Below are 27,702 nucleotides of genomic sequence, written 5' to 3' on the forward strand. Positions count from 1 at the left end.
TTACCCATCTTCCATGAATATCTGAAGCTTTTAATTTGAATGTAGCAGAGCATTTTTTATTTACTAGAATAGCAACACCCGCTTTTTTCCTTACAGCTGGTGAGAAAAAACAATGTTTGACCCAACCTCCTTCTAGCTTAATAGATTCAATATGTGAAAGGTGGGTCTCTTGTATAAAGCATATATCTGTATTTTGCCTCTTTAAAAATAATAGTGCTTTTTTCCTTTTTATCATATGATTTAGACCATTAACATTTAAGGACATTATTTTAAGATCATTTATCTTTTTTTTTTTTTTTTTTTTTTTTTTAATTTTTTAGATAATAAACAATAAATGATTTTAAAATAAACATTTTCCCAATAATTTAAATATTTTATATCCTTCCCCCCCCCTCACCCATCCTTTTCTTATGTATCTCCCTTCTATTCCCTCCCATCCCTCCCCTTTTAATTACGGAAACTTGGATACGCAGATTGAGGTTAGATTTAAATAACTCCCCCAAGCTATTAATAAATTTATCTAAATTACTACCAGAATTTTTTTTTTTCAATATCAATAGATTTTAAATCAAAGTAATATATAAAAAACTTGGTCATAAACATTTTTCATTAATTTGGTCATTCTTAAAATATAAAAGATTTTTTTTTTTTATCCATTTTTATATATTTTTAAGTTTATAAGGATAATTCATTCCAAATGAAATAATATATAAAAATATATCATCATATTATATAAATTATTTTTTTTTTTATATAATATTTTAATTATGATAAACAATTTATAAAACTTAAGTATTAAATAATTAAGTATATTATTTAAAAATAAGACTATTCATCTTCTATGTTCATGTGCATTATTTTTATACAATAATATATTTTTAGGAACATTTCTTATAGATAGATGAAGTGTTTTTATTTTTAATTAAAAAAATTTTTGAGATCAAAAAGAAATTCATTTTTTACATTACTAATATTTCTAAGTATCAGATTTTGTTAATTTAAAATTATATGAGGAATAAATATGAGGCATAAGAGAATATTTAAAATAAAATCAAAAACTTGTCAGGCAAACTTGCGTTAGAAATTAAGATTTTTTTTTTTTTTTAATATATTTTTCTATTGAAACGCAATATAATGTATTTGAAACGCAAGTTTAGCCGGAAGCACCGCCTCTTACAGGAAATCATCCGATTAAACCAATCATAATATGATTGAAGGATGGCTCTCTTTCCTCTCTATACTCCGCCCCCAATATTTTCTATCCAATCAGCACATCCCTTATTCTTTTGTCAAAGAGAAAATCATCCTTCGTCACCATTTCAAGATGGATCTCTGTCCAATTTACACTCTTGCATGTAAGTCTATTCTGTTTAAAAGTTCTAGAATTGAATCTTGTGGATTTCTTCAGATTTTTATTTCTTCTTTGCTTCTTATTGAGAACGTTGCATGCTGTTTAAATTTTTAATTCGATCCTCGTGCAAATTTTCCGTTGTCTTGAAAGTTTTGAATCTTTAACCGATGTTTTCAATTTTTCTTCTATATTGAAATATTTATTTTCTATATAAAGTATATATAAGTTTATAAATATTAAAAAGTAGCCATCAAATGTCTTTAAGTTGTCATTGGTTGATCGTGTTGATCCAGAAATTCCTGTAGTTTTTTAGGGTCCATAAAGTTTTGAGTTTTGTTAGCGATAGTAACTTTCATTACCGCTGGGTAAAGGAGCCCAAACCTAGCTCCTAAAGATCTCAGTTGGGGTCTCATGTCCAGGAATTGTTTTCTTTTTGATGCTGTTTCTTTCGCAAAATCTGGGACAATATGTATTTTTGAGTCTTGACATTTGAGATTTTTGTTTTCCTTGGCTAGTTGACATATTTCTATTGCTTATTGGTGCCTTAAAAGTTTAAATATTAAAGTCCTTGGTCCCGTTTGAGTATTATTTCTTTGTGTTGGAATCCTGTGTGCTCTTTCGATTTCTAATTCTGTTTTAAATTTTAGTGGCAATACTTTAGGTAGAAATTTTTCCAGAAAGGCAATCGGATCGTTTTTTTCCACTCCTTCCGGTAGTCCAATAATTCTTAAATTATTCCTTCGCTCACGATTCCGGCTATCTTCAAGATTTCTTTTAATTTCTGTCACCTCTTTCCATATGGTTTTGCTGTATCTCATATCTATGTTTAGTTGCTCTGAATTATCCTCCAATGTAGAAATTCTGTTTTCTGTCATGTCCACTCTTTTTGTAAGGATTGCGGCTTCTTCAATCGTTTTTTGTAATTTTTTATTACTATCTAAGACAATTTCTTTTATTTGTCTCAGTTCTTCCATAACGTCGGGATTTTTTTCTGATGGCAGCGGCATTTTAGAGGGTGTAACCGGCTCTGGTTTTGATCTCTTGTTGCTTCCTGTTCCAGATACTCCGGCTCCCGAATCAGCTTTATTTTGTTTACTAGAAGCCATGTTCTAATATATTTCAGTAATTTCTTTTTAAATATATTTATTTTTGGTAGTATTTCTTATATATATAGCTTGTCTATGCGGAGCTACTCTCTCACCCAACCATCAGAGTTCGCGTCCAAGCCACGCCCCCTGTTTGTTACTAAATGGGTATGATACCAGTTTTTTTTCAGGGGTCTTTTTATAAAAAGTTGAATAGTATTTTGAGTAAATTTATTTGGCTGGGTAAAAGTGCAAGAATTGCCTTAGTATCATTACAAAAGCCATTTGCGGAGGGTGGGGTAAATTTTTTCCAATTTTTTATAGGTATCATCAATCCTATATCTTGCGCCAAGGTATGTATTGGGTCTTCCCAGATCTCATGGATAAATTACCAGTTTGGTTATGGTTGGAATGGCAACTCATGTTTCCCATTAGGCTTCGTCATCTGCTAAGTATTAATATGCCTAGAATACGGAAAAACAATATTATTTTAATGGACACTTGGAAAACTTTAAGATATGTTAATAATTTAACACCTCTTCCAATTCAAAAATCAACATATCAAAATATTTGGCTAAACTCCAGGATACAAATAGGCGTATTTAAGATTGTCTGGAAGGATTGGATTAAAGCTGGTATACGAACATTAAATGATGTTATATCTAATGGTAAACTGCTGGATTTTTCACAGTTGCAGCTTAAATTTGGTCTAGATAAAAAACAAAGTTATAAGTGGTTGCAACTGAAGCAGGCTATTCAGGCAGGGTTCCCTGAATAGAAATCTCTTAACAATCAATTTAGTTTAGAATTCTTATGCTTTCAGGCAGACTTTCTGGGAGACCAGGCCGCACAGTGGTACAAAGTATTATCTGGATATATTAATAAGAAACCAAAGACTGGACTTAGAGATATTTGGAGCATTGAGATTAAGCATCAGATTAATGCACTCAATGGCCACATATTTGGTCCTGGAGGATGAAATGTACAATGTCCGCCTCTGAGGCAAACATGGGTTTTCCTGTTGCATAGAGCACTCTGGACCCATGTTCGTTTACAAAAATTGGATTGCTCTAAGTCTAATATATGTTGGCATTGTCATCACGAAGCTGGAACTTTAGATCATTTATTGTTTTACTGTCCATTCATCAAGGCATTTTGGCAGTCTATATGGGATCAAATAAATTGCTTTTTAGAAAATCATGTAGCATTGTCTTATGATACAATTTTGTTTGGCATGTCTACAAGATCTAAATGCCAAATATCTGCTAATAACAACAAGCTATTAATGATATTGACAGGAGTTGCCATTCAACAAATAACATATAATTGGAAGGATTATAAAAGACTGAACTATTGTTTCTGGTGGAACTCAGTTTGTCAAGTGTATAAAATGGAAAGAGCGCTGGCAGTTCAAAAAGGATGTTTTAATAAGTTTAAGGATGTGTGGGGGCCATTATTAAATTATTATAATGAATAATTTACATTTTTCCCAATTATAATTTACTTGTGGTTCGGGATGGGATATGGTTGTTTCAAGATATATATATATATGATCAAAATAAGATTATATTTATGGGATGTATTTTGATTATTTATGAATCTGGGTGGGGGGTGGGGGAGTAACTTTCTTGTGATATATTATTGTAAAATGTCAGGTGATTATCTTATATTGGATTGTTATATACTGTGCACTTGTTTATGTTAAAATGAATAAAAAATTTTAAAAAAGAAAAAAAAAAGAGAAACGCCGATCTTGATGTGGCAGTATCAGAAACGTGGTTCTCGGAGTCCCACGGATGGGATATAGTCATACCAGGATATAACTTACTCCGTCACGATAGAGAGGGCAAATCAGGGGGAGGAGTAGCTCTATACATTAGAGAAAACATCAAAGTTACTAAAATCACAGACATCAAGTATACGTGAGAATCCCTCTGGGTGAACCTTGCCAGGGGCAATAACAAATGCCTGTATCTTGGTGGAGTGTACAGACCATCAAGACAAAAGGACAATGCGGACCAAGAACTAATTGAAGACATTGAGACCATCACACTGTGAGGGGACACAGTGCTATTGGGAGACTTCAATATGCCCGATGTGGACTGGAACAAACTTTCAGCTACAACCAGTGACAGCAAGAAACTACTAGCCTCCATACGAGGAGCACGCCTCAAACAGATGGTACTAGAACCCACCAGGGATCAGGCGATCCTGGACCTGCTGCTCACCAACGGGGACAGTGTCACAGAGGTGTCAGTAGGAGAAGCTTTGGCCTCCAGCGACCACAACATGATGTGGTTCCACCTGAAGAAAGGAATTACTAGGTCAAATACATCAACTAAGAAAGGGACTGACTTTCAGTGCATGGGGGACTATGTCTACAAAGCACTGCAAAACCAGAGCATGATGGACAGTGTGGAAGTACTATGGTCAGCTTTGAAATCAACCCTGCAAGAAGCAACCAACATATACATAAAAACTGTGAGCAAACAGCACAGAAAAAATAGACCGAAGTGGTTCTCAACGGAGATCTCAGAACTAGTAAAGCAAAAGCAAAAAGCATTCGTAACCTACAAACAATCGCAACGGCTGGAAGCTAAAGAAACCTATCTGGCGAAATCTAGAAATGTTAAAACGGCAGTCAGGGACGCCAAACTCCGGATGGAAGAAAATTTAGCAAGACAAATCAAAAAGGGGGATAAATCCTTTTTTAAGTATGTTAACGACAGGAAGAAGAACTCAAGCGGTATTGTGAGCCTAAAAAAACCAGACGGCAACTTCATTGACTCGGACGTGGACAAAGCAGAATTACTCAGTCTTCACTTGCGAAGCGCCAGGATCCGGACCTCAGCCACAGACAAAAGGGTGCTCAGAGGGCCCATTCCGGGACTTTGCATTTACTGCGGGCAATGTCTACCACGAACTATCAAAGCTAAAGGTGAACAAAGCCATGGGCCCGGATAACCTACACACTAGAGTACTTCGGGAATTGAGAGATGTTCTGGCAGAACTGTTGGCTGAGCTTTTTAATCTTTCCCTAACCAAGGGAAAAGTTCCTTTGGACTAGAAAACTGCCAACATTATTCCGCTCCACAAAAAGGGATGCAGGTCAGAGGCCGAAAATTACAGGCTAGTGAGTTTCACCTCAATAGTATGTAAACTTATGGAAACATTGATCAAAAACAGATTGGACATGATTCTGGATGATGAAGGACTAAGGGACCCCCACCAGCATGGCCATACAAAGGGAAAGACTTGTCAATCCAATCTGATAAACTTCTTTGACTAGGTAACAAAGAAACTGGATAAGGGAGAGTCCCTGGACATCGTGTATTTAGACTTTAGTAAGGCTTTTGTTAGTGTCCCACACCATAGGTTGTTGAATAAGATGAACGCGATGGGACTAGGAGAAACACTGATTGCATGGGTGGAAGACTGGCTTAGTGGCAGACTTCAAAGGGTAATGGTAAACGGTATTCCCTCAAAAACGTCAGAAATGACCAGTGGAGTACCGCAGGGCTCGGTCTTGGGCCCGATACTATTCAATATCTTTATAAGGGACCTACCTCAGGGACTTCAAGGTAAAATTACATTATTCGCTGATGATGCCAAACTATGCACCGTTGTGGGCAGCGCAGCAGAACCTGATAGCGCAACCATGCCCGGCACTATGGAGCAGGACCTATTTTTACTAGAACAATGGTCCAGTACTTGACAACTAAATTTTAATGCCAAAAAATGTAAGGTAATGCACCTTGGTAGCAGAAATCCATGCAGAACATACACCCTGAACGGTGAAAACCTAGCCAGAATTGTAGCAGAATGGGACTTGGGAGTAATCATCCGGGAAGATATGAAAGCTGCGAATCAGGTGGAGAAAGCTACAGCAAAAGCTAAACAGATGCTGGGCTGCATCAGAAGGAGCTTTATCAGTCGAAAGCCTGAAGTTATACTGCCGTTGTACAGATCAATGGTGAGACCTCACCTGGAGTACTGTGTTCAGTTTTGGAGGCCACATTATCAAAAGGATGTGAAGAGAATGGAGTCGATTCAGCGAATAGCCACTAGGTTGGTCTCAGGACTAAAAAATATCCCATATGAAGAACGTTTGAGCAGGTTACACTTATATTCTCTTGAAGAGCGCAGAGAAAGGGGGGGATATGATAGAAACATTCAAATACATCACGGGCTGAATTGATGTGGAGGAAGAAATCTTTTGTCTTACAGGTCCCACGGCGACAAGAGGACATCCGCTAAAACTCAGGGGGGGAAGATTTCATGGAGACACCAGAAAGTATTTCTTCACCGAAAGGGTGATTGATCGATGGAATGATCTTCCACGTCAGGTAGTCGAGGCTAGTAACAAGCTCAACTTCAAGGGACGATGGGACAGACAGGTGGGGTCGCTCCAGAGGAATGCTTAAAAGATGGATCCTCGAAGGAGGAAGGGTTCTTGAGTGGGCAGACTTGTTGGGCCGTCAGCCCTTTTCTGCCGTCATACTCTGTTTCTATGCATTAGTAGGAGTTCTTGATGCCTTGGATTTCTTGATGGTAGACTCGAAGAGCATAGAATAGTGGGGAAGTTGCAGAAGGTCATAACCAGACGCTTTATGAACCTTGTATTTTAGCTCAAGATGCTTAGAAGCTGTGGAGACTGAAAGGGGCTTCTTCCAATTATCCAGTTGTAGATCTTGCAGAATTTGATGCACTGGTAAAGAAATAATTTTCCTCACTGGAGTCTTACAGGATTGAAGGATATGTTGAAAATCCTTACTACCTGTAGGTGTTGCGGCTTGACTGAGACTTAAGAGAAAAAACCTTATGTAAGAATTTTGGATAGGAGTGCTCTTCCGTTATAGCATTAGGCAGCATAAGTTGGTCTAGGTCTGAGGTAATGACATCATCCTGGTCTGACCACTCCTTGGGAGACAAGAAGGCCCTTGAACTGGAGAGGAATAGGAACAGCAGTGTCAGAAGGCTGAAATAAAGTAACACTATCTTGAATAAATCTTTGAAGGGGCAAAATAAATTTGATATTGACTGGATAGACTCAGGAGCTTGAAAAGTAGGCTCTGGGTATAAAGCAGGAAGGGCGATACGCTTAGATTGTACCTGTTCAGGATCCAGTGCTGATGGAGAGGCGACCTGTTTGGATTTTGTTTGGGTTTTTGCCTGTTTTACTGCGACTCCAAAAGTCTAAGGAATAGCTTATAATCTGATGAGGGGAGAGGACTGTGAGGCTGAAACAGGGCCCACAGGAGCTCTCTCAGAAGTACTCACCAATAATGGAACAGACCCTGAATCATTCAATAAGGGACGTGCCATTGAAGCTGTCACTGGTGGAGAGGATGTGTTGTGTGTCTGCAGAACCGAGAGCTGCTTCTTTTTGTGAGAAGTCACTGTTGCTGAACCTTTATTTTCAGTCAGCTTTGGTGGTACAGCAGGGCCCTAAGGGGAGGGAGCTGAAGACAAATTAGGCAGCTTAGCTGATTTTTTTTTTTTTTTTTGTTATTCCAGCACGAAGCGTCGTCTTAGAGTTCCGGTTTCAATTTTATCAGCCAGAATAAGTCTTTGCGGTCTTAAAGACTGATGTGTGTGAGAGAAAAAAGTATTGAAAGTGCTGGGATTGCCGCTCTTAAAAAAAAAAAAAAAAGAAAAAAAAGTGGTGGTCTAATTTATTTGCGTTTGCTAAATAAAAGCTTCCCGTTGTATATTTTGTTGTTGGAGTTTAAAAAAACAAACAAACTGGAACAGAGTGCCTGAAGAAAAAGAAAAGAACCTCCATTCTAAAATGTTATCTGGTGTTTTTTTTTCTTCTTCTAAGGGCCAAAAAGCCATGGGCTTTTCTGTTCTAGTAAATAAAAAGTTTAACTTTTTCCTTATGTGAGGAAAGAAAAGGGGAGAGCTGCGATTGAATAGAAGCGGGTCAAGAAAAAGCTGAGAGGACGAGGGCAGGGGGCTCGAGGACTAGGACATTGCACATGCTCAGTAAGCTTAAAGTTTACTATAGCTAGGGTAGGGCACCGACACACAGGCTCAGTCAGAGACTTCACCAACAAGTGTGCCTGCATATCCCCTGCTTGTCTCCAGAGAGCATCACATATCCTGCAGTTTCAAGTACTGAGGCCTCCATGCATACAGCTCTGCCAGTGTGCCTCACTGCTGCCTTACAATGTACTTGCTACTGTTAGTGGCTAGTTTGTGTAAGTTTTGATAATACAGTATATTCTTTCTTGAGGGTGAACTTTCCTAGTATTTGAGCTAGAATTATTTGCCTTGTATCATGTTTTGTTTGTCATTCTATCTGTTACTGTTCTGTTTGTTTTTCCCTCTTAGGTGAATCGAACGACTATATTATGTGGCTTGCTCACTCCAGTGATCCTAATAACCCTTCAGATGGCTGTATTCTAGGGTATAAAGAAAAATACCTTCGTCTTCGTAAATCTTCTGTTTGCCAGAATGGTCAGGGCTACAGGGTGACAAAGCTTCCAACTGTGTGCACCTGTACACTGGAGGACTTCCTCTGGTAAGGAGCTCAACTTTACCAAAGATACTGCAGCAGCCAACTACTGTTCTGAGTCAGTGGGATTGGGATTTGTGTGCTAATCCTGCCACAAGTTCCTTGGAAAGAAATGGCAGTATTAGTGGGCCAGATGTTCAAAAGCAGTTGTCTGTATAGAAGCTCCACTAAGCAGCTCGATGTTCTTGTATAATCCCACTTTATTCCGGGACCAATGGGTTATTTCCCTCTACCAGTCAGGACTTTGTAGGAAGCCTCAGAATTTCAGAGACTTAAACCCCTCCCCCTCATACCTCATCACTGTGCCAGTATCCCAGCTTCTCCGTTTTCCTTCCTACAGGCTAGGCTGTAGGAATCTTATCTTTTCTTCTTGTGTTTTCTTTCACATAATTTCAGTGATTTGAATTTGTGGCTTCGCCCTCATGCTGTGGAGGTTCCCTGCAAGGACTTCCTTGACTCCATAGATCAGACCATTGAGAAAAGTCTGCTTCTAGTGGGTTCCTTGCTTGTCAATAAGCCCCCTAGACAGCCTGCACATCAGACTATGGCTCAGGAGCGCGTTCACCCCATGTTCATCCACTCTTGGGTAGAGCGCAGGCTGAGCGGTTCCATGGAGGTGCGACCAGGATCGGAGCCAAACTGCATTCCTTTGCCAGGTGTCTGCATGGCATGTCCAAGGGTGGCGGAGGTCTCCACCTATGGTGGTCAATCGGTGGGGCAGTCAGAAGACTTCAAATTCAGATTTCCAGTTCACTGAGGCAAAGTATCTCCTTGTGAGCTGTTTTCAGCTCTGTCTACAGTTTCTCTCATTCAGCACATGTCACAGGCTGACAGCCAGGATCAGCGATTTTGGGGGTTATTGAAAATGGGTTTTGGGGTTGTTTCCCTGCACCGAGCCTGACTGGTCACAATGCCCTACCCCTCTCCACCTCTAAAATTTCAAAATTGCTGTTTTCTGAGGGTTCCTGTAATTTTCCCAGGCTCTTTTTCTTCCCCTCACTAAAAGGTATCCTCCATGCGGGAAAATTGGGAAAATCTCTCTTCTTCAGAATCACAGGGCTTTGGAATAACCTTACTACCCCATTGCGGAATCAGGTCTCCTTACAACTATTCTGTAAGCACCTGAAAACTAGGCTTTTCACAAAAATGTAATGCTCTCCTCCCCCCCCTTTACTCAACCACCAAACTCAGTGTGTTATACTTTCCTTTATTAAGCTCTTGTAAACCGTGCCGAGCTCTATATTCATGGAGAGGATGCGTTATATAAACCTAAGGTTTAGTTTAGTTTAGTTTCTTCAAAATCGGCACCCATGATGTCCATCTTGGTTTTTTCCCAATTTGAATTTAAGAATGTTTTTCATACTTCCAAGCTTTGTTTTTGCAAGAAAAATTCATAGATGGCCTCCCCAGGACAGGATGGTATGGTTTCATGCCTCATTTGCAGTGAATGGTTATTGGATGCGCAGCCGTGTTCCACATGCACTGTGGCCCGCAAGAGGTGTGAGGCTTGCCTGGATTCAGTGCCTTCGATCTCCAAGGTGGGTCTTCTAGCACCTTCTGCCCTAACTCCCACAAAAATGGCATCGGGGAATCCTGGGGAGCACGCTGGTGAAACACAAGCGTGTCTGGCGAGAAACCTCGTAAATCCTCCTAACATAGTATATGATAGCAGATAAAGACCCGAATGGTCCATCCAGTCTGCCCAACCTGATTCAATCTAAAAATTTGTTGTTGTGTTTTTTAAGCTATTACTGGGTAAGAATCCAAAGCTCTGCCCGTTACTGTGCTTAGGTTCCAACTACTGAAGTCTCCGTCAAAGCTCCAGCCCATCTACATTATCCTAGCCATTGAAGCCCTCCCCAGCCCATCCTCAACCAAGCGGCAAGTGCAAGTCTGTGCAAGTCTGCCTAGTACTGGCCTTAGTTCTTCAATATATACTATTATTTTCTGATTCTAGATCCTCTGTGTTCATCCCACGCTTTTTTGAACTCTATCACCGTTTTCCTCTCCACCACCTCTCCTAACCTCTCCACCTCTCCAAACCTAACCACCGGTTAGAGGATGTAAATTTAAAAGACATCAGCAACATCTTTTCTCATATCAGGCAGCATTATGGGGTAAAGATCTGGAACAATTACTTATGCTTACTAATACTTATGGGGAATTTAGGAGACATCTAAAAACATATCTGTTCCTGAAGTACTTAGGTAGCTGATTTGTACAATCTTTCCCACAATAACTGATCTCTAGAGCTGTTAGTCACTAGTTTTCAACTTTGTTAGTTCTACTCAATTTATAGCATTTTTAATCATTGTAAACCGCATAGAACTTCCTGGTCCTGCGATATATAAACTCTTGTTGTTGTTGTTTTTTTTTCCAAATCTTTATTCATTTTCATTTCTTACATCAAGTGTAAAAATAAAATATCAATTAGATCATACAAATCACTTGAAAATCTAATCAAATATCAGCATAAATATATAAATAAAAACCCCTCCCCCTCCCATCCCTTCCAACAATAGTATTAAATTCATTCAATATTACATATATTATAAACAAAAATAGGAAAAATTATAACTCTAAATACCCTCCCTCCCTTCTAACAGGCCTTCTAAACCTCCTTAGTGGAGACTTAAATTTACACTTAGAGCAATCTAACCAACCAGAGATCTCAGAATTCTGGTCCGTTCTAATAGGACTCGACTAATAGTAAATAACCCCCCCTTTATTCCTCCCCTTCCACCCACAGAAATTGCTAGCCTTGGAACACACATGGAATTGGTAACCGCAATACCCCCCCCCCCCCAGGCAACATTTAATCACATTTTCTTCTCCCCAAAAAAATACATAACAATATGTTCATAATACATTATGATACAAGTAATCATTAGAAGTATCTTTTGTAATAATGCATTCTTACCTATTATCCTAAAGAAATCTTCATATAGATTTAATTATAAATTATTTCATTATAGCTAAATTACCATTTCATATGATATCAATTGATCCTTCTAATACCCTTTAGACAGAATTATATTTAATCAACTTTATTATAAAAATTCCTCAATCAATATGTTACTATTAAATAATTGAAATTTCCAAAATTTCATGAGTAATCTATAAAGATTATCTATGACCAACCCAGAATGCAACAATATTAACTTCTTTTCTCTAATACTGCCATCAATTTAATCATCTTGCAACAAATGTCACAGAGTCACCAGAGTATTCAACCCAGAGTAATAAATTTATTTAGAGGTTCACAAGGGGTATCAGACAGCCCTACAAACTGATACAGTTTGAAGGGAAAAGTTCCTCATATACCCCGCGGTTCCTCCTCCTCCGTATTTATGCTTTTTCTAGTAAGTTTCTTATTATACTTTTTATATTATAATTTATTTTTCTACAAACATTGTAACTGCTGGAGCTGATTTAATAAATACTTAGCTTTCAGCCTTGTTACCAATCCCCTGAACGCCAACGCGTTTCGAGTTCTTTGTCAAGGCGACATGGGGAAAGCTGAAATTCAAAACATAACGTAATTAGCAAACCGCTAAAAAGTTATCACTACTTAAAAAACAGCCCTACTAAGATTTCAATATCATAGCTTACCTACTAAGGATAATATACTCTGCATACCGCTATTCAGCTTATCAACATACAAGCCGCCGCGTTCACACTCTGGACTTAAAAAACCCCCACCAGTGATGACGACATATTTAGGGGAGGAGCTACTCACGTCATACTGACCCAGAATTTAAAGGGACTGCCACACTTAAAGTTCCGATTGGGCTAGCCAATCGGAAGACTCGTTAAGCCCCTTAGGAGACATTGTGTCTAAAATAAACATCCAATGGAGTTCACATCAGTTTAACTTCCGAGCAGTGTTCCCCACTTGTCCGACATTGGATAAGTTGTAAACACACATTAATGGATTTGAAATGGCGGGTTCTAGATTATATCAATGTAGGGTGGGAGGGTGGGAACACTGCTCGGAAGTTAAACCGATGTGAACTCCGTTGGATGTTTATTTTAGACACAATGGGGAGGGGATACTGGATAAGGAGGGTAGTTGGAAAGAGAAAGGGAGAGGTGGTGGAGAAGGAGGGAGAGATACTGGATGAAAGTGTAGTTGCGAAAAGGAGAGATGGTGAATTTGGGAATGGTTGGGTCCATCACTGCAGCTGCAGGGATGGAGATGAAAAAAAGGAAAGATGCCAGACCTCCAGGGGAGGGAAGGGAAATGGAAGGGGAGGACAGAGATGGAAGATGGATGGTTATCACGGAGGAAGAAGTAAACAACAAATGGGCAGGAGACCCTGGTAAGCGAGTTAACAGAAGACAACCTGAGCCTGGGACCAACATGATTTGAATAATAACCAGACAACAAAAGGTAGAAAAAATAATTATATTTTCTGTTTTGTGATTACAATATGTCAGATTTGCAGTGCCTTGGCTGTTTCTGTACTAAGACTTCACATACAGCTCTGCCATTGCAACCAGTGGCATACTAAGGAGTGGGTGGTCCGCCCTGGGCACAGTACCCCCTCCTCTCCATCCCACCCCTCGCTCCTCTCCTTGCCACACACGCCCCTTACCTTCACCCGTACCTTTTTTTTATTTCCCCAGCACGAGGTTACTGCCCATGTCTGCATTGGCGCACTCTGACATCACTTCCGGGAGCCGCAACTAGGAAGTGACGTCAAAGGGTGAGCTGACGCTGACATGGGCTTGCTGCTCATGCGGGAGAAGTTACAAAGGTACGGAGGAAGGGGAGGGGCGCCACTCACCCTTTCTATGCCATTGTGTGCAACTCAAGGCATCTCCCCTCCTTCCCCCACACACGTTCCCTGTGTAATGCTGCTCTATCTTATATTTCCTACTGCAGTGATTTTGGCTATTACCGCCCAGAAAATCATTCGGACTGTATCGAGCAGGAGGAGCTGAAGGGCCATGACTTGGAGTTTTGTCTGTATGGGAAGCAGGAGCTGCTGAAGACTAGTGGGTACAGTGACTGCTTTTCTCTGCTGTAAATCCTATGTATTTACACCTGAAAAGGGGGCAGGAATGTAAGGGCTTGTCCCAAGGTAGGTGTACTAGAGGTGTACTGAAATTGACCCAGAAGTGGAACCAAAATAGAGTTGTGCAGGGACAGAATCAAAACTGTCCCCGCCCGTCCCCATAAACTTCAGAAGTAGTTATTTCATTTATTTATGCTACTAAATTAGAGGCTCTGGTACAGACTAATTTAGAAATAAGCAAAGTCACTTTTGTAAATGGGTCTCTGCCAGAGCTTCTAATATAAATATAAAATATAAATACTCCAGCTGATGAGGATCCTCAAGCTATATCAGCTGAAGACTTCCTCTGAAGATGATCTAAAATCCTTGGCAGGCAGCTGCAGTGTCCCTAAGCCACAGAAATTGACACCTCAGTGGCTCAAGGATGCTGCCAGCGACTGCTAAACTTGGTAGAAGGGAGTTCTGGACACCTTTTTGGAGGAGGTCTTCAGCTAGCGGTGCTTGGGGTTCCCCACCAGCTACAGCAAAGGTCAGTACTTCAAAACTGGAGAAATAAAACCAGAAATGCATTTCCTTTTCCATGGAACACAATACAAAGACATCTGCTATATACATTTCTCAAAAATGTATATGTCAATAAAATTCTTTTTTTTTAAACTTTGTTTTGGAGATTTATTTTTCCATCATATTGGTTCCAGTTTTTCTTTTTTCTTCTGCTTTCCTGTCTTCTGCAAATATTCTTCTTCAAGTGGTTGCTGTCCATCAGTCTTTTGTTCTGTCTTGTTCCATTCTCTCACTACAGCTGCATCTGTCCCACCCTTCTCTCTCCATAACATTCAATATTTTTCCCCTCCCTCCTCTCCACCATGTCCTGCAATTTTCCCACTTTATTTTTTCCCCCCATGTGCACTCTTTCCCTCCTGCTCCAATCATTCTCCCTTTTCTCTTCTCTTCCTCACTGGTAGCATCTCTTTCCCTCCCTCCCCCCCCAACCTATGTAGTTAGTTACTTTTTATAAACCACACCACCAGCAGCGATTCCTCCATGCTGCTGGTGGCTGACCTGGAAGGTTTCTGTCCGATGCAAAACGAGTTAGAGGGAAGTCTTCTGGGTCAGCTGCTGGCAGCGTGTAGAAGCGGTGCTGGAAGCAAGTAGGATTGCCAGGTACACTCCCATGGGAGCCCCGAGGACCATCATCCATACCCGCAGGATCCCTGCGAGTCTTTGGGGGGGCGATTTCTAGGGGGAATCCATGTGGACTCTGCCGACCTTGTTCCCATGGCAGCTTTCTAAACAAACAAAAAAACCCCAACCTGCTCCTCCTGAGCCGGCCGTTGCCTCAACACTTCTCCCTGAAGAGCACTGGTCACCCAACCCCTCTCACCACCTGAAGGCCCTCCCTTGAAATGACCTGGCCATTAATAACATATTGTAATGATTAGACACCTTTTTTTTACTAAAAGTATAATTATAATAATGGGAAAGGGGGGATATATAATTATATTATAGGTTTAATCAATATTTTTGAATATATCGCATGTATGATATGTTTGATTTACAATATTTGTGGAAAGGGAGGGTGGGGGAGGGGCTTAATTTATGTATTGAAGATGATAATAGAAAAGAATTTCAAGTGATGTATATGATTCAATTGATGTAATATTGTACGCTTGATGTAAGATGAAAAAATGAATAAAGACTTGGGAAAAAAAAAGAAATGACCTGGTAGTCTAGTGATGACATCTGGGTAAGTAGGATCCCCATTCACTCTTGCCTCCATCAGGACTTCCTATAGCAGCCCCGCAACAGTGCTGTGGGAGGTCCTGGCAGCTGTCTTGGGACTGAAAGCAGCATAAGCAGGATGGTGAAAGGGCAGAGGAGTTAGGATCAGATTGCCAGCTGGTCTGGGAGGACCCACCCTCTTCTGGTGGAGGGGGGGGGGGAAGAATTTCTGTTTTCAGCTGAAATGAAATCCAGATTTCAGATCGGTTTTGGTAGAACTCTAAAATGAGCAGGTTCATTGTGTCTGCCTGAGGATTAGAGGATGTCAGGGAACCAGATCCTTTACTTTGGGTACTGTTTCAAGTGAAAGTTAAAGAATATATACTTTGCTTGTCCTACAGATATTGTAAATGATGGCAGGTGCCCAATTGTCACATTGTCTGCTTAGTTAAGATTCTTGATTGCCGCCCCTGCCGAATTGCTGAAGAGGGCTGCGGGGAAGTTGCGATTAGAACGGAGAGAGCTGCAGATTCAGGTGCAGGTGGAGGGAGATAGTCAGCGTTTGTGAACAAGATCCTGGGGAGCCTTCACAGTGGCTGTCTCCCCTCCCACCAGCTCTCCTATTTGCCAGGGCAGTGATTTACCGGCAACTTCCTGCAGGCAAGTACTGAGAGCTGCTGGAAGGGGAGGAAGCCACTGTAGGAGGATGGGAAGGTGCTGGATAAAGGGAGAGCTGTTACTGGACTTGAAGGGAGTTAGAAGGAGAGATACTGCTGGGAGGCGAGGAGGGAAAGGGATGGGAAGAGAGTTAATGTTGGATAGAGGGAGGAGGGAAGGGAGAAGAAGGAGAGATGCTGCTGGGAGGGGAGGAGGGAAAGGGAAGAGAGTTAATGTTGGATGGAGGGAAGGGAGAAGGAAAAAAAGGAAGGAGGGTAGGGAGAAAGAAAAAAGGAAGGAAACAGCTGGCAGGGAGATTACAGGAGGGGAAGGGGGTCAGGGTGGAATGGAGAGATCAGATGAGGGAAAGGGGAGAGAGAGGAATGAGAAAGTAGAGAGACATTGATGCTGGAAAGGGGGTCAGCAGAGAAATGAGAGAGGGATAAAGATGCTAGATCTGGTGTAGGAGAGATAAAAATGAAGAAGGCAGTGAAGCTGGAATGAATGATGTAAAAAGGAGAGAGGAGGATGGACAGGGAAGAGGGGCATAGAAAGAAGTCAGATACATATGGAAGGGGGAGAGGGCAGACATTGGATGGAACGGGCAGATGCTGGAAGGAAAAGAGTGAAAAGAAGATGAAAGCAGAAACCAGAGACAACAAAAGGTAGAAAAAAATAATTTTATTTCTATTTTGTCATTAGAATATATCAGATTTGAAATATATATCCTGCTAGAGACATAACTGGGTACATAACTGTTAGCATGATATTTCTATGTAGCATTCTATAATAACTTGGCTTGTTCATTTTCTTGATAGTAGAGGGGATATGTGTGAAGGGGAGGGGAGACAGGGGTTTTGTTGGTCTGTGCTCTGTATATTTGTATTTATAAAATCACAATTGTTCAGAATATTGTTTCTTTTTATACTTTAATAAAATATGTTCAATATAAAATCATAATTGCAGCTTGTGCAGATGGGATCAGATGGTTTGCATGGACCGAGCTCAAGGAGATGGGGCGTAAATGGGGTTTTTAAATTTTAGTCCTAGTAGTTTGCCGGTCCACAAAATAATTCTTTTATTTCTGCCGGTCCACGGGTGTAAAAAGGTTGAAGAACACCGATCTAGAGGATCTTTGGTATGCAAAATGGTACCATAAATTATTTCTTCATAAGTTAAAGAAATCTCAGAATTTAAAATATTATTGATATCTCCCCAAATTGATTTCCAAAAAAATCAAAATTCTAGGGCAATAAAACAGTAGATGATCTAATGTTCCTATGTCTAAGTGACAGTGCCAGCATCTATTAGATCTAGAGTTATCTAACTTATTTAACCTAACTGGGGTCCAAAAACAACGATATAATAAAAAAAAAAACAAAACCAAGTTTGTTTCATAGATGCTGACGCTGTACACCTCATGCTCCAAGACCAAATACGTGGCCATCGAGATGCAGAAATATACTGCTTAATCTCAATGCTCCAAATATCTCTTAAGAGCGTTTTTGGGTTTCTTATTAATAAGTTCAGATATTAATTTATACCACTTGGCGGCTTGATGCCCTAGCATATTTGCCTGGAAACAGAGGAATTGCAGGCTATAAAAATTTTTAAATTACGCCATTCAGGGAACCCTTTCTGAATAGCCTGCTTCAGTTGCAACCATTTATAAAATTGAAATCTTGAGATACCAAAAGATAGTTGCAACTGTGAAAAATCAAGCAGTTTTCCATTTGAAATAACATCCTCTAATGTTCTTATGCCTGCTTGCATCCAATCTTTCCATGCAATTTTTGATTCGCCTATTTGTATCTTGGAGTTCAGCCATAGTGATTGACATAAAGATTGTTCTATAGGAATTTCAGTTAATTTATTAATACATCTCAGGGTCTTCCAAGTATCTAAGATAATGTTATTATCTTTAGCATAACTGGGTAGTTTAATGTCTAATATACAAGACAAAATATTCCTAAAATTGGCTAAATCCCCCTGTGCCTGAGCCAGAAGTCTGTAGCTATGCTCAATACAAGAGCAATAATGAAATTGAGGTCAAAGATATCAGTATGAGCCCACCATGAATCGTGGAAACCTTTAGGCTCAGGCTAAGTCTCATAGGTGACTAGCACCAGACATACGTCTAAATGAGAATTGCCTCATACATCATCAAATCTATGACCATCTTCTATAAACAAAATCATTCATTACAAGTGAGAAAATACAGGCTTATGGTTCAGGGACAAGGGGAATATAAGGACATAACAAACAAATACCCCATCACAGACTAAACCAACATCATAAATATAGTCAGTTATAAAAACTTAAGGAAAATATGTGGGTGGTGGTTAATAAATTGCACAAGTTTAATTATAAACCTCAAATTTAATAAATACTAAAACATTTAAATTCATAAATTAATATTTAACATCTAAAAGTTAATCTAAATAATTATGAGGATCCATTAAAAGGATTGTAATGTGCAAAATTATGCTAAATGTGCAAAACTGCCCAAACCCTGAGGAACAGATAACTACAGTACATTAAAGAATATATATACTATGCTCATGAAAAGTGCAAAATTATATACTCCTGAAATGTGCAAAATTGTATACCCATGAAAAGTGCCTGTGCCAGCACCAATACAGAAATTTCTATCTAAGATAGCAGCAAAATCTTTCTCATTGAAATAAAGTGCAATAACTCAGATACCAGTTGAATTTCCAACATTCCAGTGCAAATGTAAAAAGTATGTGAATGTCACTCGTATAACCCAACTCTAGTGACTAGTAAAGCATCATTACTATACCAATTTACTACACATATAACCAGGGGTTCAGACTATTACCAACCCCACACATTTACACATTTACACTCACAATACCACTCACACCAAAAACATATCATCATTCATCGTCATTCATCACCACTCGACAGAGCTCCGTTTCGTGTCTTCATCAGGAGCGGGATGCCAAATCATCCACTGGGCCATTATATTATACAGCGTCCAAGGAGAGAGAGACAAAGAAAAAAACCCAGACAGACAGACATCTGCTCTAGCACCCGTTAATGTAATGGGCTTAAAGACTAGTTATTAATAAAAGTTTATTATTGCTTGATGAAATTTGACTTTTTATTCTCATTGACATCCCAAATAGAATTGTATTATATGATAGAGCTACATGGTTTTCTAATAAACAATTAATTTGAGACCAAATTGATTTCCAAAAGGCCATGATACAGGGACAAAAGTATATTAAATGATCTAGAGTCCCTGCTTCCAGATTCATTTATTTTTATTGTTTCTTCCAGTGACTTGTAAATCCATATTCCTAAATATCTTGTACCTTCTTCTTTCCAGAGAAAAAGGAACTCTGCTCAAACAATCCTTTTTGAGAGTGTATATTAAGTGGAAGGATTTCTGATTTATTCCAATTTATTTTATATCCTGAAAACTTTCAAAATCTTTCGATCAGGTCCAATAAATGTGGAATAGTAGATTCAGGATTTCTCAAATAAAGCAAAATATCATCTGCATATGCAGATACTTTGTATTCATTACCAGCATAAGGAATACCCCAAATCTCTGCTTGTTGAATTGCCAATAATAAAGGTTCCAATATAATATCAAATAACAGAGGAGATAAAGGACAGCCCTACCTGACTCCTCTCTCCAGATGAAAACCATCTGAAAAAGAATTATTTATATATAGTCTGGCCAAAAGAGTTATACAAAGCTTTGATCCTTTGTATAAATCCAGAACCCACGCCAGACCAATTCATTGCTTGGTACATAAAAGTCAATTATCCCAGGACAAGCAGGCAGCATATTCTTGACTGATGGGTGATGGCACCGACGGAGCCCCGGTACGGACAATTTTAGAGTGATTGCACTCTAAGAACTTAGAAAGTTCTAGTTAGGCCGCACCGCGCGTGCGCGAATGCCTTCCTGCCTGACGGAGGCGCGCAGTCCCCAGTTTCTTAGTTTCCGCGGAGCTAAGAAGTCGCGTGTTTCCAACAGCTGTTGGAAAATCCTTTTTTGTCGCCTTCCCGCTCGCGAGTTAATTTTCTTTGTGAAATTCTTCACGTTCCTTTTTCTTTTCTTTTTCTTGTTAAAAAAAAAAGTCAATTTTTTTTTTTTACTTTTTTCGGTCGGCCCTAGAGGGGCCTGTTGGCACCATCGAAGCCTCGGACTTCGATTTTGCTACTGCCGTTTTTCCCTTCATGCCCCCTTCACCGGGTTTAAAAAAGTGTCAGCGGTATGCACACCCTATTTTGTTATCCGACCCGCACAAGTGGTGCCTTCAGTGCTTGGGTCCGGACCATAGGGCTGAGACGTGCACCCACTGTGATTCTCTTCAAAAGAGAAATTTGAAGAATCGCCAGATTCAGCAGCAGCTTCTTTTTGGTGCCGCTATGGAAGTTCCACCGGCATCGACAACTTCCTCCAAATCGGCCCCGGCACTTTCGACACTGCAAGATACATCTTCGGTGTCGCACCCCACAGGTAAGCCAGCTAAGAAGCCATCCCCTACAGTTCTCGGCCCGCCAGTCGAACATGCAGTGAGCCAAGTCCTGCAGACTGCGCACCGGCCTCGTAAGCGCTCCGCTCCTATAGAAGTTACTGCCTCTTCATCGGCATCCACTTCACCGGAGCGTCGAGCTGCACCGCAGGTACCGAGCAAGAAAAAAGCGGTATCAGGACCATCCCTGGATGAGCGTCTAGCATCCATTCTCCAGGTCCAGCTTAAGGAGCAGTTACAACACCTTCTCCCGGCTCTGCTAACTCCGAACCTTCCAGTGTCAGTACCCACTGAGCCTACGGTACCGATCGTCGACCAGCCTATTTTGTCGGCATCGACGTTATCGACACCGCTTAAATCTGCCTCTTCCATGTCTGTGCCTATTTTGTCGGCAGAACCAAAGTCTCTTCATCGAGCTGTTCACTCAGTCTCCGATCCGGTACCGCTTTCTGACACCCGTACTGCTTTACATTCACCAGGTACGGTATCGATGCGTTCCGGCAAATCGGTACATAAAACCAGACATACCGAATCCTCTACTCCTCTATCTCAGGGCCGCCTTCCATCGGTACGTGACCCTGATTTATGGGATGATTCTGAGGACCCCCTCGGTACCGAGGATGATTTTTCATCGGATGAGGCTGATCCATTTGTGCAGGATCCTGCTAGTAAACCAGAGCACTCTTCCTTCACTAAATTTCTTAAGGAGATGTCAGACACCCTTTCAATCCCATTAGAGTCTGATTCTAAAAAGTCCAAGGCATTCCTTGATGCTTTGGACTTTGACCAACCTCCCAAAGAATTTTTGAAATTACCCCTTCACGATATCTTAAGGGAAACTTTTTATAAAAATCTGGAGACTCCTCTCACTATCCCAGGAGCCACAAGAAAACTGGAATCACTTTATAAGGTTATTCCCATTCCAGGGTTTGACAAACCTCAGCTGCCACATGAATCTTTGCTGGTGGGGTCAATCCTGAAGAAATCTGCAGGCTCAAGTGTGTATGCTTCTGTCCCTCCTGGCAGAGAGGGCAAGGCTATGGACAAATTCGGTAAACGACTTTACCAGAATGCTATGTTGGCCAACCGTTCAGGTAACTACGCCTTTCACTTCTCATTTTACCTGAAACATCTTATTCAGCAAATGGCCACTTTTCAAAAATATATTCCAGACCGCAAGCTTTCTGCTTTTCAGCAATGTACTGCCAGTCTCTTTCAGCTCAGGAAGTTCATGGTCCGTTCCATCTATGACAAATTTGAACTGACATCCCGAGCTACTGCAATGTCTGTAGCTATGAGACGTTTGGCATGGCTGCGCGTCTCAGAACTTGATGTTAACCACCAGGACCGCCTTGCCAATGCTCCTTGCCTAGGTGACGAGCTGTTTGGAGAATCTCTGGATATCACTACCCAGAAGCTTTCGGCTCATGAGACGAGGTGGGATACCTTATTGAAAACCAAAAAGAAGGCCCCTCCTGCTCGTCCTTTTAGACAGCAGACGTCGTATCAGCGTCGTTTCTCTACTCGGCCGATTCAGCCTCATCCTTCCCAGCCTCGGAGGCAGCGGCAAAAGCAGCATCAACAGACTCGCCAACAACAGCCGCCTGCAATAAAGCCTATTGCTCAGCCTAAACCAACTCAGCCCTTTTGACTCTCTTCTCCAGGGCATCGCCAGTCTTCCTCCCTCATGTCCTCTTCCACAACCTATCGGAGGTCGACTCCAATTTTTTCTGGGCCGATGGGAGGTAATTACCACCGATCAATGGGTGCTCTCTATCATCGCCCATGGCTACTCCCTAAATTTTCAGACTCCTCCTCCGTTAGGCCTTCCAAAAGAGTTTGCTTCCAACAGGTCTCCTTCTCACTCAAGAGGCTCAATCCCTCCTTCTTCTCAATGCCATCGAAGAAGTTCCTCCAGATCAGCGAGGTCAGGGATTTTACTCCCGGTACTTTCTAGTTCCCTAAAAGACCGGAGACCTCAGACCTATCCTAGATCTCAGAGATCTCAACAAATGTTTAGTCAAGGAGAAGTTCAAAATGCTCTCTCTTGCCACCCTCTACCCTCTTCTAACTCAGGGCGACTGGCTATGCTCCCTCGATCTCAAAGAAGCCTACACACATATTCCTATCCATCTAGCGTCCAGACAATATCTACGCTTTCTCATCAATCAAACTCATTATCAATACAAGGTGCTACCCTTCGGTCTGGCCTCCTCTCCCAGGGTATTCACCAAGTGTCTGATTGTGGTAGCAGCCTATCTCCTCTCTCACAATTTTCAAGTCTTCCCTTATCTGGACGACTGGCTGATCAAGGCTCATTCTCCTCAGGCGGTCCTTCTTGCCACCAACCAGACCATTCACTTTCTTCAACTGTTGGGTTTCGAAATCAATCTTCCCAAGTCGCACCTCATTCCAACCCAGCGACTTCAATTTATTGGCGCCATTCTGGACACTGTTCTCATGAGGGCGTTTCTTCCATCCAACCGCCTTCAGACCATCCTTCATCTCTGTCTGCAGGTGTTTCAACGGCTTACCATCTCTGCAAATCACATGATGGTGCTCTTGGGGCATATGGCATCGACGGTGCATGTCACCCCCTTTGCACGTCTTCACCTGCACACTCCTCAATGGACCCTGGCCACCCAGTGGTCACAAGTGACAGATCCTTGCTCACAACACATATCTGTGACATCGTCTCTTTGACAGTCGCTACTTTGGTGGTTGACATCTTCAAATCTATCCAGAGGTCTACTGTTCCATCTACCTCCTCATCATCTAGTCATCACCACAGATGCATCCCCCTATGCCTGGGGAGCTCACCTGAACGAATTCCAAACTCAGGGTCTTTGGACTGTCCAGGAAAAGAAGCATCACATCAATTTCCTGGAGCTCCGAGCAATGTTTTACGCCCTCAGAGCATTTCAACATCTCCTCTTTCCTCAAGTACTACTCCTTTGCACAGACAATCAAGTTGCAATGTACTACATCAACAAACAGGGAGGGACGGGGTCTCGCCTGTTGTGTCAGGAAGCCCAACGGATTTGGTCTTGGGCGGCAGCTCATCATCTATTTCTGAAAGCTGTCTACATTCAAGGGGAGCAGAATTCCTTAGCAGACAATCTCAGCAGAATTCTCCAACCCCACGAATGGACTCTCGATCCCTTGACTCTCCAGTCCATTTTCGCTCAATGGGGCACTCCTCAGGTGGACCTTTTTGCAGCTCCTCACAATCAACTGCCCCTGTTTTGCTCCAGACTCTACTCCCCTCACCGTCTGGCACCCGATGCATTTCTCCTGGATTGGACTAATCTCTTCCTCTATGCATTTCCTCCTCTACCTCTCATGCTGTGGACATTGTTCAAGCTCAGGAGGGAACAAGCCGCCATGATTCTCATCGCTCCACGGTGGCCCAGGCAACACTGGTTCTCCCTTCTACTTCAACTCAGTTCCAGGGAGCCCATACTTCTTCCACTGTTTCCTTCTCTGCTTACTCAGCATCAACAGTCCCTACTACATCCCAACTTACAGTCTCTGCACCTGACAGCTTGGTATCTCTCGGGCTAATTTCGGCTCACTCACTCCTTTCTCAGCCTGTCCGTTCTATCATTGATGCTTCCAGGAAACCGACCACCCTTCATTGTTATCAACAGAAATGGTCTCGGTTTTCGTCCTGGTGCCTCTTGCATCACCATAATCCCATGTCTCTAGCAGTGGGACTGGTGTTAGACTATCTTCTTTCCTTGTCTGACTCTGGTCTCAAATCTACTTCTATCAGAGTTCATCTCAGTGCCATTGCTGCCTTTCATGAGCCAATTCATGGAAAACCCCTCTCTGCTCATCCTTTGGTTTCCAGGTTCATGAGGGGCTTTTTCAACGTTAAACCACCTCTCAAGCCCCCTCCTGTGGTCTGGGATCTCAATGTAGTTCTTTCCGCCTTAATGAAGCCTCCTTTTGAACCTTTGGCCACAGCACATTTCAAATTTCTCACTTGGAAAGTGGTCTTCCTTATTGCCAGGAGGGTCAGTGAGTTACATGCACTAGTGGCCGATCCACCTTTCACTATTTTTCACCATGATAAGGTGGTTCTGCGTACCCATCCAAAGTTTCTCCCTAAGGTTGTGTCTGACTTTCACCTTAACCAATCCATTGTCCTACCTGTTTTTTTCCCGAAGCCTCATTCTCATCCAGGTGAACAGGCTTTACATACCTTGGACTGTAAACGTGCTTTGGCTTACTATCTCGAACGCACTAAGCCTCACAGATCATCTCCTCAACTTTTTTTGTCTTTTGACCCTAACAAGATGGGTCATCCTGTTTCTAAACGCACTTTATCTAATTGGCTTGCTGCTTGCGTTTCATTCTGTTATGCTCAATCGGGACTGACACTGGAAGGTTCTGTCACGGGCCACAAGGTTAGAGCTATGGCAGCGTCTGTAGCTTTCCTCCGCTCCACTTCCATTGAGGAAATCTGCAAGGCTGCTACTTGGTCCTCAGTTCATACTTTTACATCTCACTATTGTCTGGATTCATTCTCCAGACGGGATGGACACTTCGGCCAATCTGTTTTACAAAATCTTTTTTCCTAATGGCCAACCTTCCCTCCATCCCTCTTTTTGTTAGCTTGGCGGTCACCCATCAGTCAAGAATATGCTGCCTGCTTGTCCTGGGATAAAGCACAGTTACTTATCGTAACAGGTGTTATCCAGGGACAGCAGGCAGATATTATTGCGTCCCTCCCTCCTCCCCGGGTTGGCTTCTTAGCTGGCTTATCCTAACTGGGGACCGCGCGCCTCCGTCAGGCGGGAAGGCGCACGCGCGGTGCGGCCTAACTAGAACTTTATAAGTTCTTAGAGTGCAATCACTCTGAAATTGTCCGTACCGGGGCTCCTTCGGTGCCGTCACCCATCAGTCAAGAATATCTGCCTGCTGTCCCTGGATAACACCTGTTACGGTAAGTAACTGTGCTTTCTACTCTATCAAATGCCTTCTCCGCATCCAAAGATACAAAGAATGCTGGATCCTCCATGGATTTTGTTAATGTCAACATATGGAGAGCCAATCTAGTATTATGTGAGGAATGTCTATGAGCAACAAATCCGGTTTGGAAATTCTCGACGCCATAGGAATCTCAGGCAAGGTCTACAAATGGTTTCAGGGGTTCCTCAAATCTAGAACCTACAGGGTAAAATACAATGATATCAAATCAGAACCATGGACAAATCCCTGCGGAGTTCCACAAGGATCACCTCTCTCACCTACGCTCTTCAACCTCTTATCTCCTCCCTAGGAGCCACTTTAGATACCCTAGATGTCACATCTTTCAGCTATGCTGATGACATCACCATAATCCTCCCCTTCGACCCATCAGAGACCACCACCACAACAAAGCTAGAAACAACCTTAGACACAGTAGAAAAATGGATGATGGATCACAAACTAAAACTAAATTCTGAAAAAACAAAATTCCTTTTGCTCGAAAAAGCCCAAACTCCTACCATCACTGAACTGAAAATCAAAAATACCAAATACCCAATACAACCCGAACTAAAACTCCTAGGAGTTACGATAGACAGATGTTGCACAATGCAGCCCCAGATCAACAAAACAACCCAGAAAGCTTTTCTAACCATGAGAAATCTCCGTAAAATCAGAAAATTCTTTGACCAAGCACAATTTAGACTAATCGTCCAATCCCTAGTCTTAGGTCTGCTGGATTATTGCAACTCCCTATATCTTCCTTGTCCAGCCACTATGATAAAACAACTCCAGACCATACAAAACACCATATAGATTGATCTACTCACTCAAAAAATATGATCACATAACAACTGCCTTCTTAGACTCTCACTGGCTACCCATACAAGCACGAATCCAATTCAAATTCCACTGCCTGATATTCAAAGCATTACACGGCTCTTCCCCCTCCTATCTAAACAACCGCTTAAACCAAATCTCCACCTCAAGACACAGAAGAACCTCGAACCCTTTCGCCTTCCCCCCACTCAAAGGCACACAACGCAAGAATATGTTTGACAACCTTCTGGCAACACAAGCAGCAAAAATCAACCATTCCATCTCCAATCTTATGACAATATCAGACAACTTTAAAACATTCAGAAAAGAAATCAAAACCCTGCTTTTCAAAAAATTCATCCAAATATCTTAACCCCTCCTCTTTTACCTCCAAAAGATTCACCTACCTTCAGATAACCTTCCCCCAAATTACCCACTTTAACACCTTCCAATTAAACAAATACCATAAATAGATTGTAACTCTAACTGCATTCCATATGTATTTTTCATACAGTTCTTCACTGTCAGTTTAATTTCCATCCTATAAGGTCACATAGAATTTTTCTTTTTTCAACCATCTTTATTTTCTCTTCTTTATTAATTTCCAGGTACTTTAGTTAGATTGTGAGCCTTCGGGACAGTAAGGGAATTTTTTAAGTACCTTCTTACTTCTCATTTATAATCTTAATGTATATTTTCTTCAAACCGCTTAGAACCTAACGGATGTAGCGGTATATAAGAAATAAATTACATTATATTACATAAGGGAGAGCCTTAGCCAAGCGTATGGCCAATAACTTAGCTAACAGTTTTCCATCAACATTTATCAAAGATATTGGCCTGTAGTTTGAAACCAATAAAGGATCTTTATTTGGCTTCAGCAAAACTATAGTCAAAGATTTTTTTTTTTTTTTTTTTTAATAGGGCATGCAATGTTTCATATATTCTGGCATCCCAAACACTACTAGCTGACTTGTTGAAATAGTGATTTAAACTTTAAATGCACACTACTAAGTTTATACATTGTCTCTGCTTT

The 27,702-nt window shown here is 41.3% G+C and overlaps 1 protein-coding gene across 1 annotated transcript in view; it reads left to right on the forward strand.

Moving 5' to 3' along the window:
* SORT1 (sortilin 1) overlaps positions 1 to 27,702 on the forward strand; it is a 123,177-nt gene that overhangs the window by 83,580 nt on the left and 11,895 nt on the right. Inside the window, exons 15-16 of the mRNA XM_033918152.1 lie at positions 8,773 to 8,962; positions 13,845 to 13,961. Coding sequence (XP_033774043.1) covers positions 8,773 to 8,962; positions 13,845 to 13,961 — 307 coding nt within the window. The remainder of the gene's footprint in view (positions 1 to 8,772; positions 8,963 to 13,844; positions 13,962 to 27,702) is intronic.

The sequence above is a fragment of the Geotrypetes seraphini genome, chromosome 13, assembly GCF_902459505.1.
Source record: "Geotrypetes seraphini chromosome 13, aGeoSer1.1, whole genome shotgun sequence".
NCBI lineage: Eukaryota > Metazoa > Chordata > Amphibia > Gymnophiona > Dermophiidae > Geotrypetes > Geotrypetes seraphini.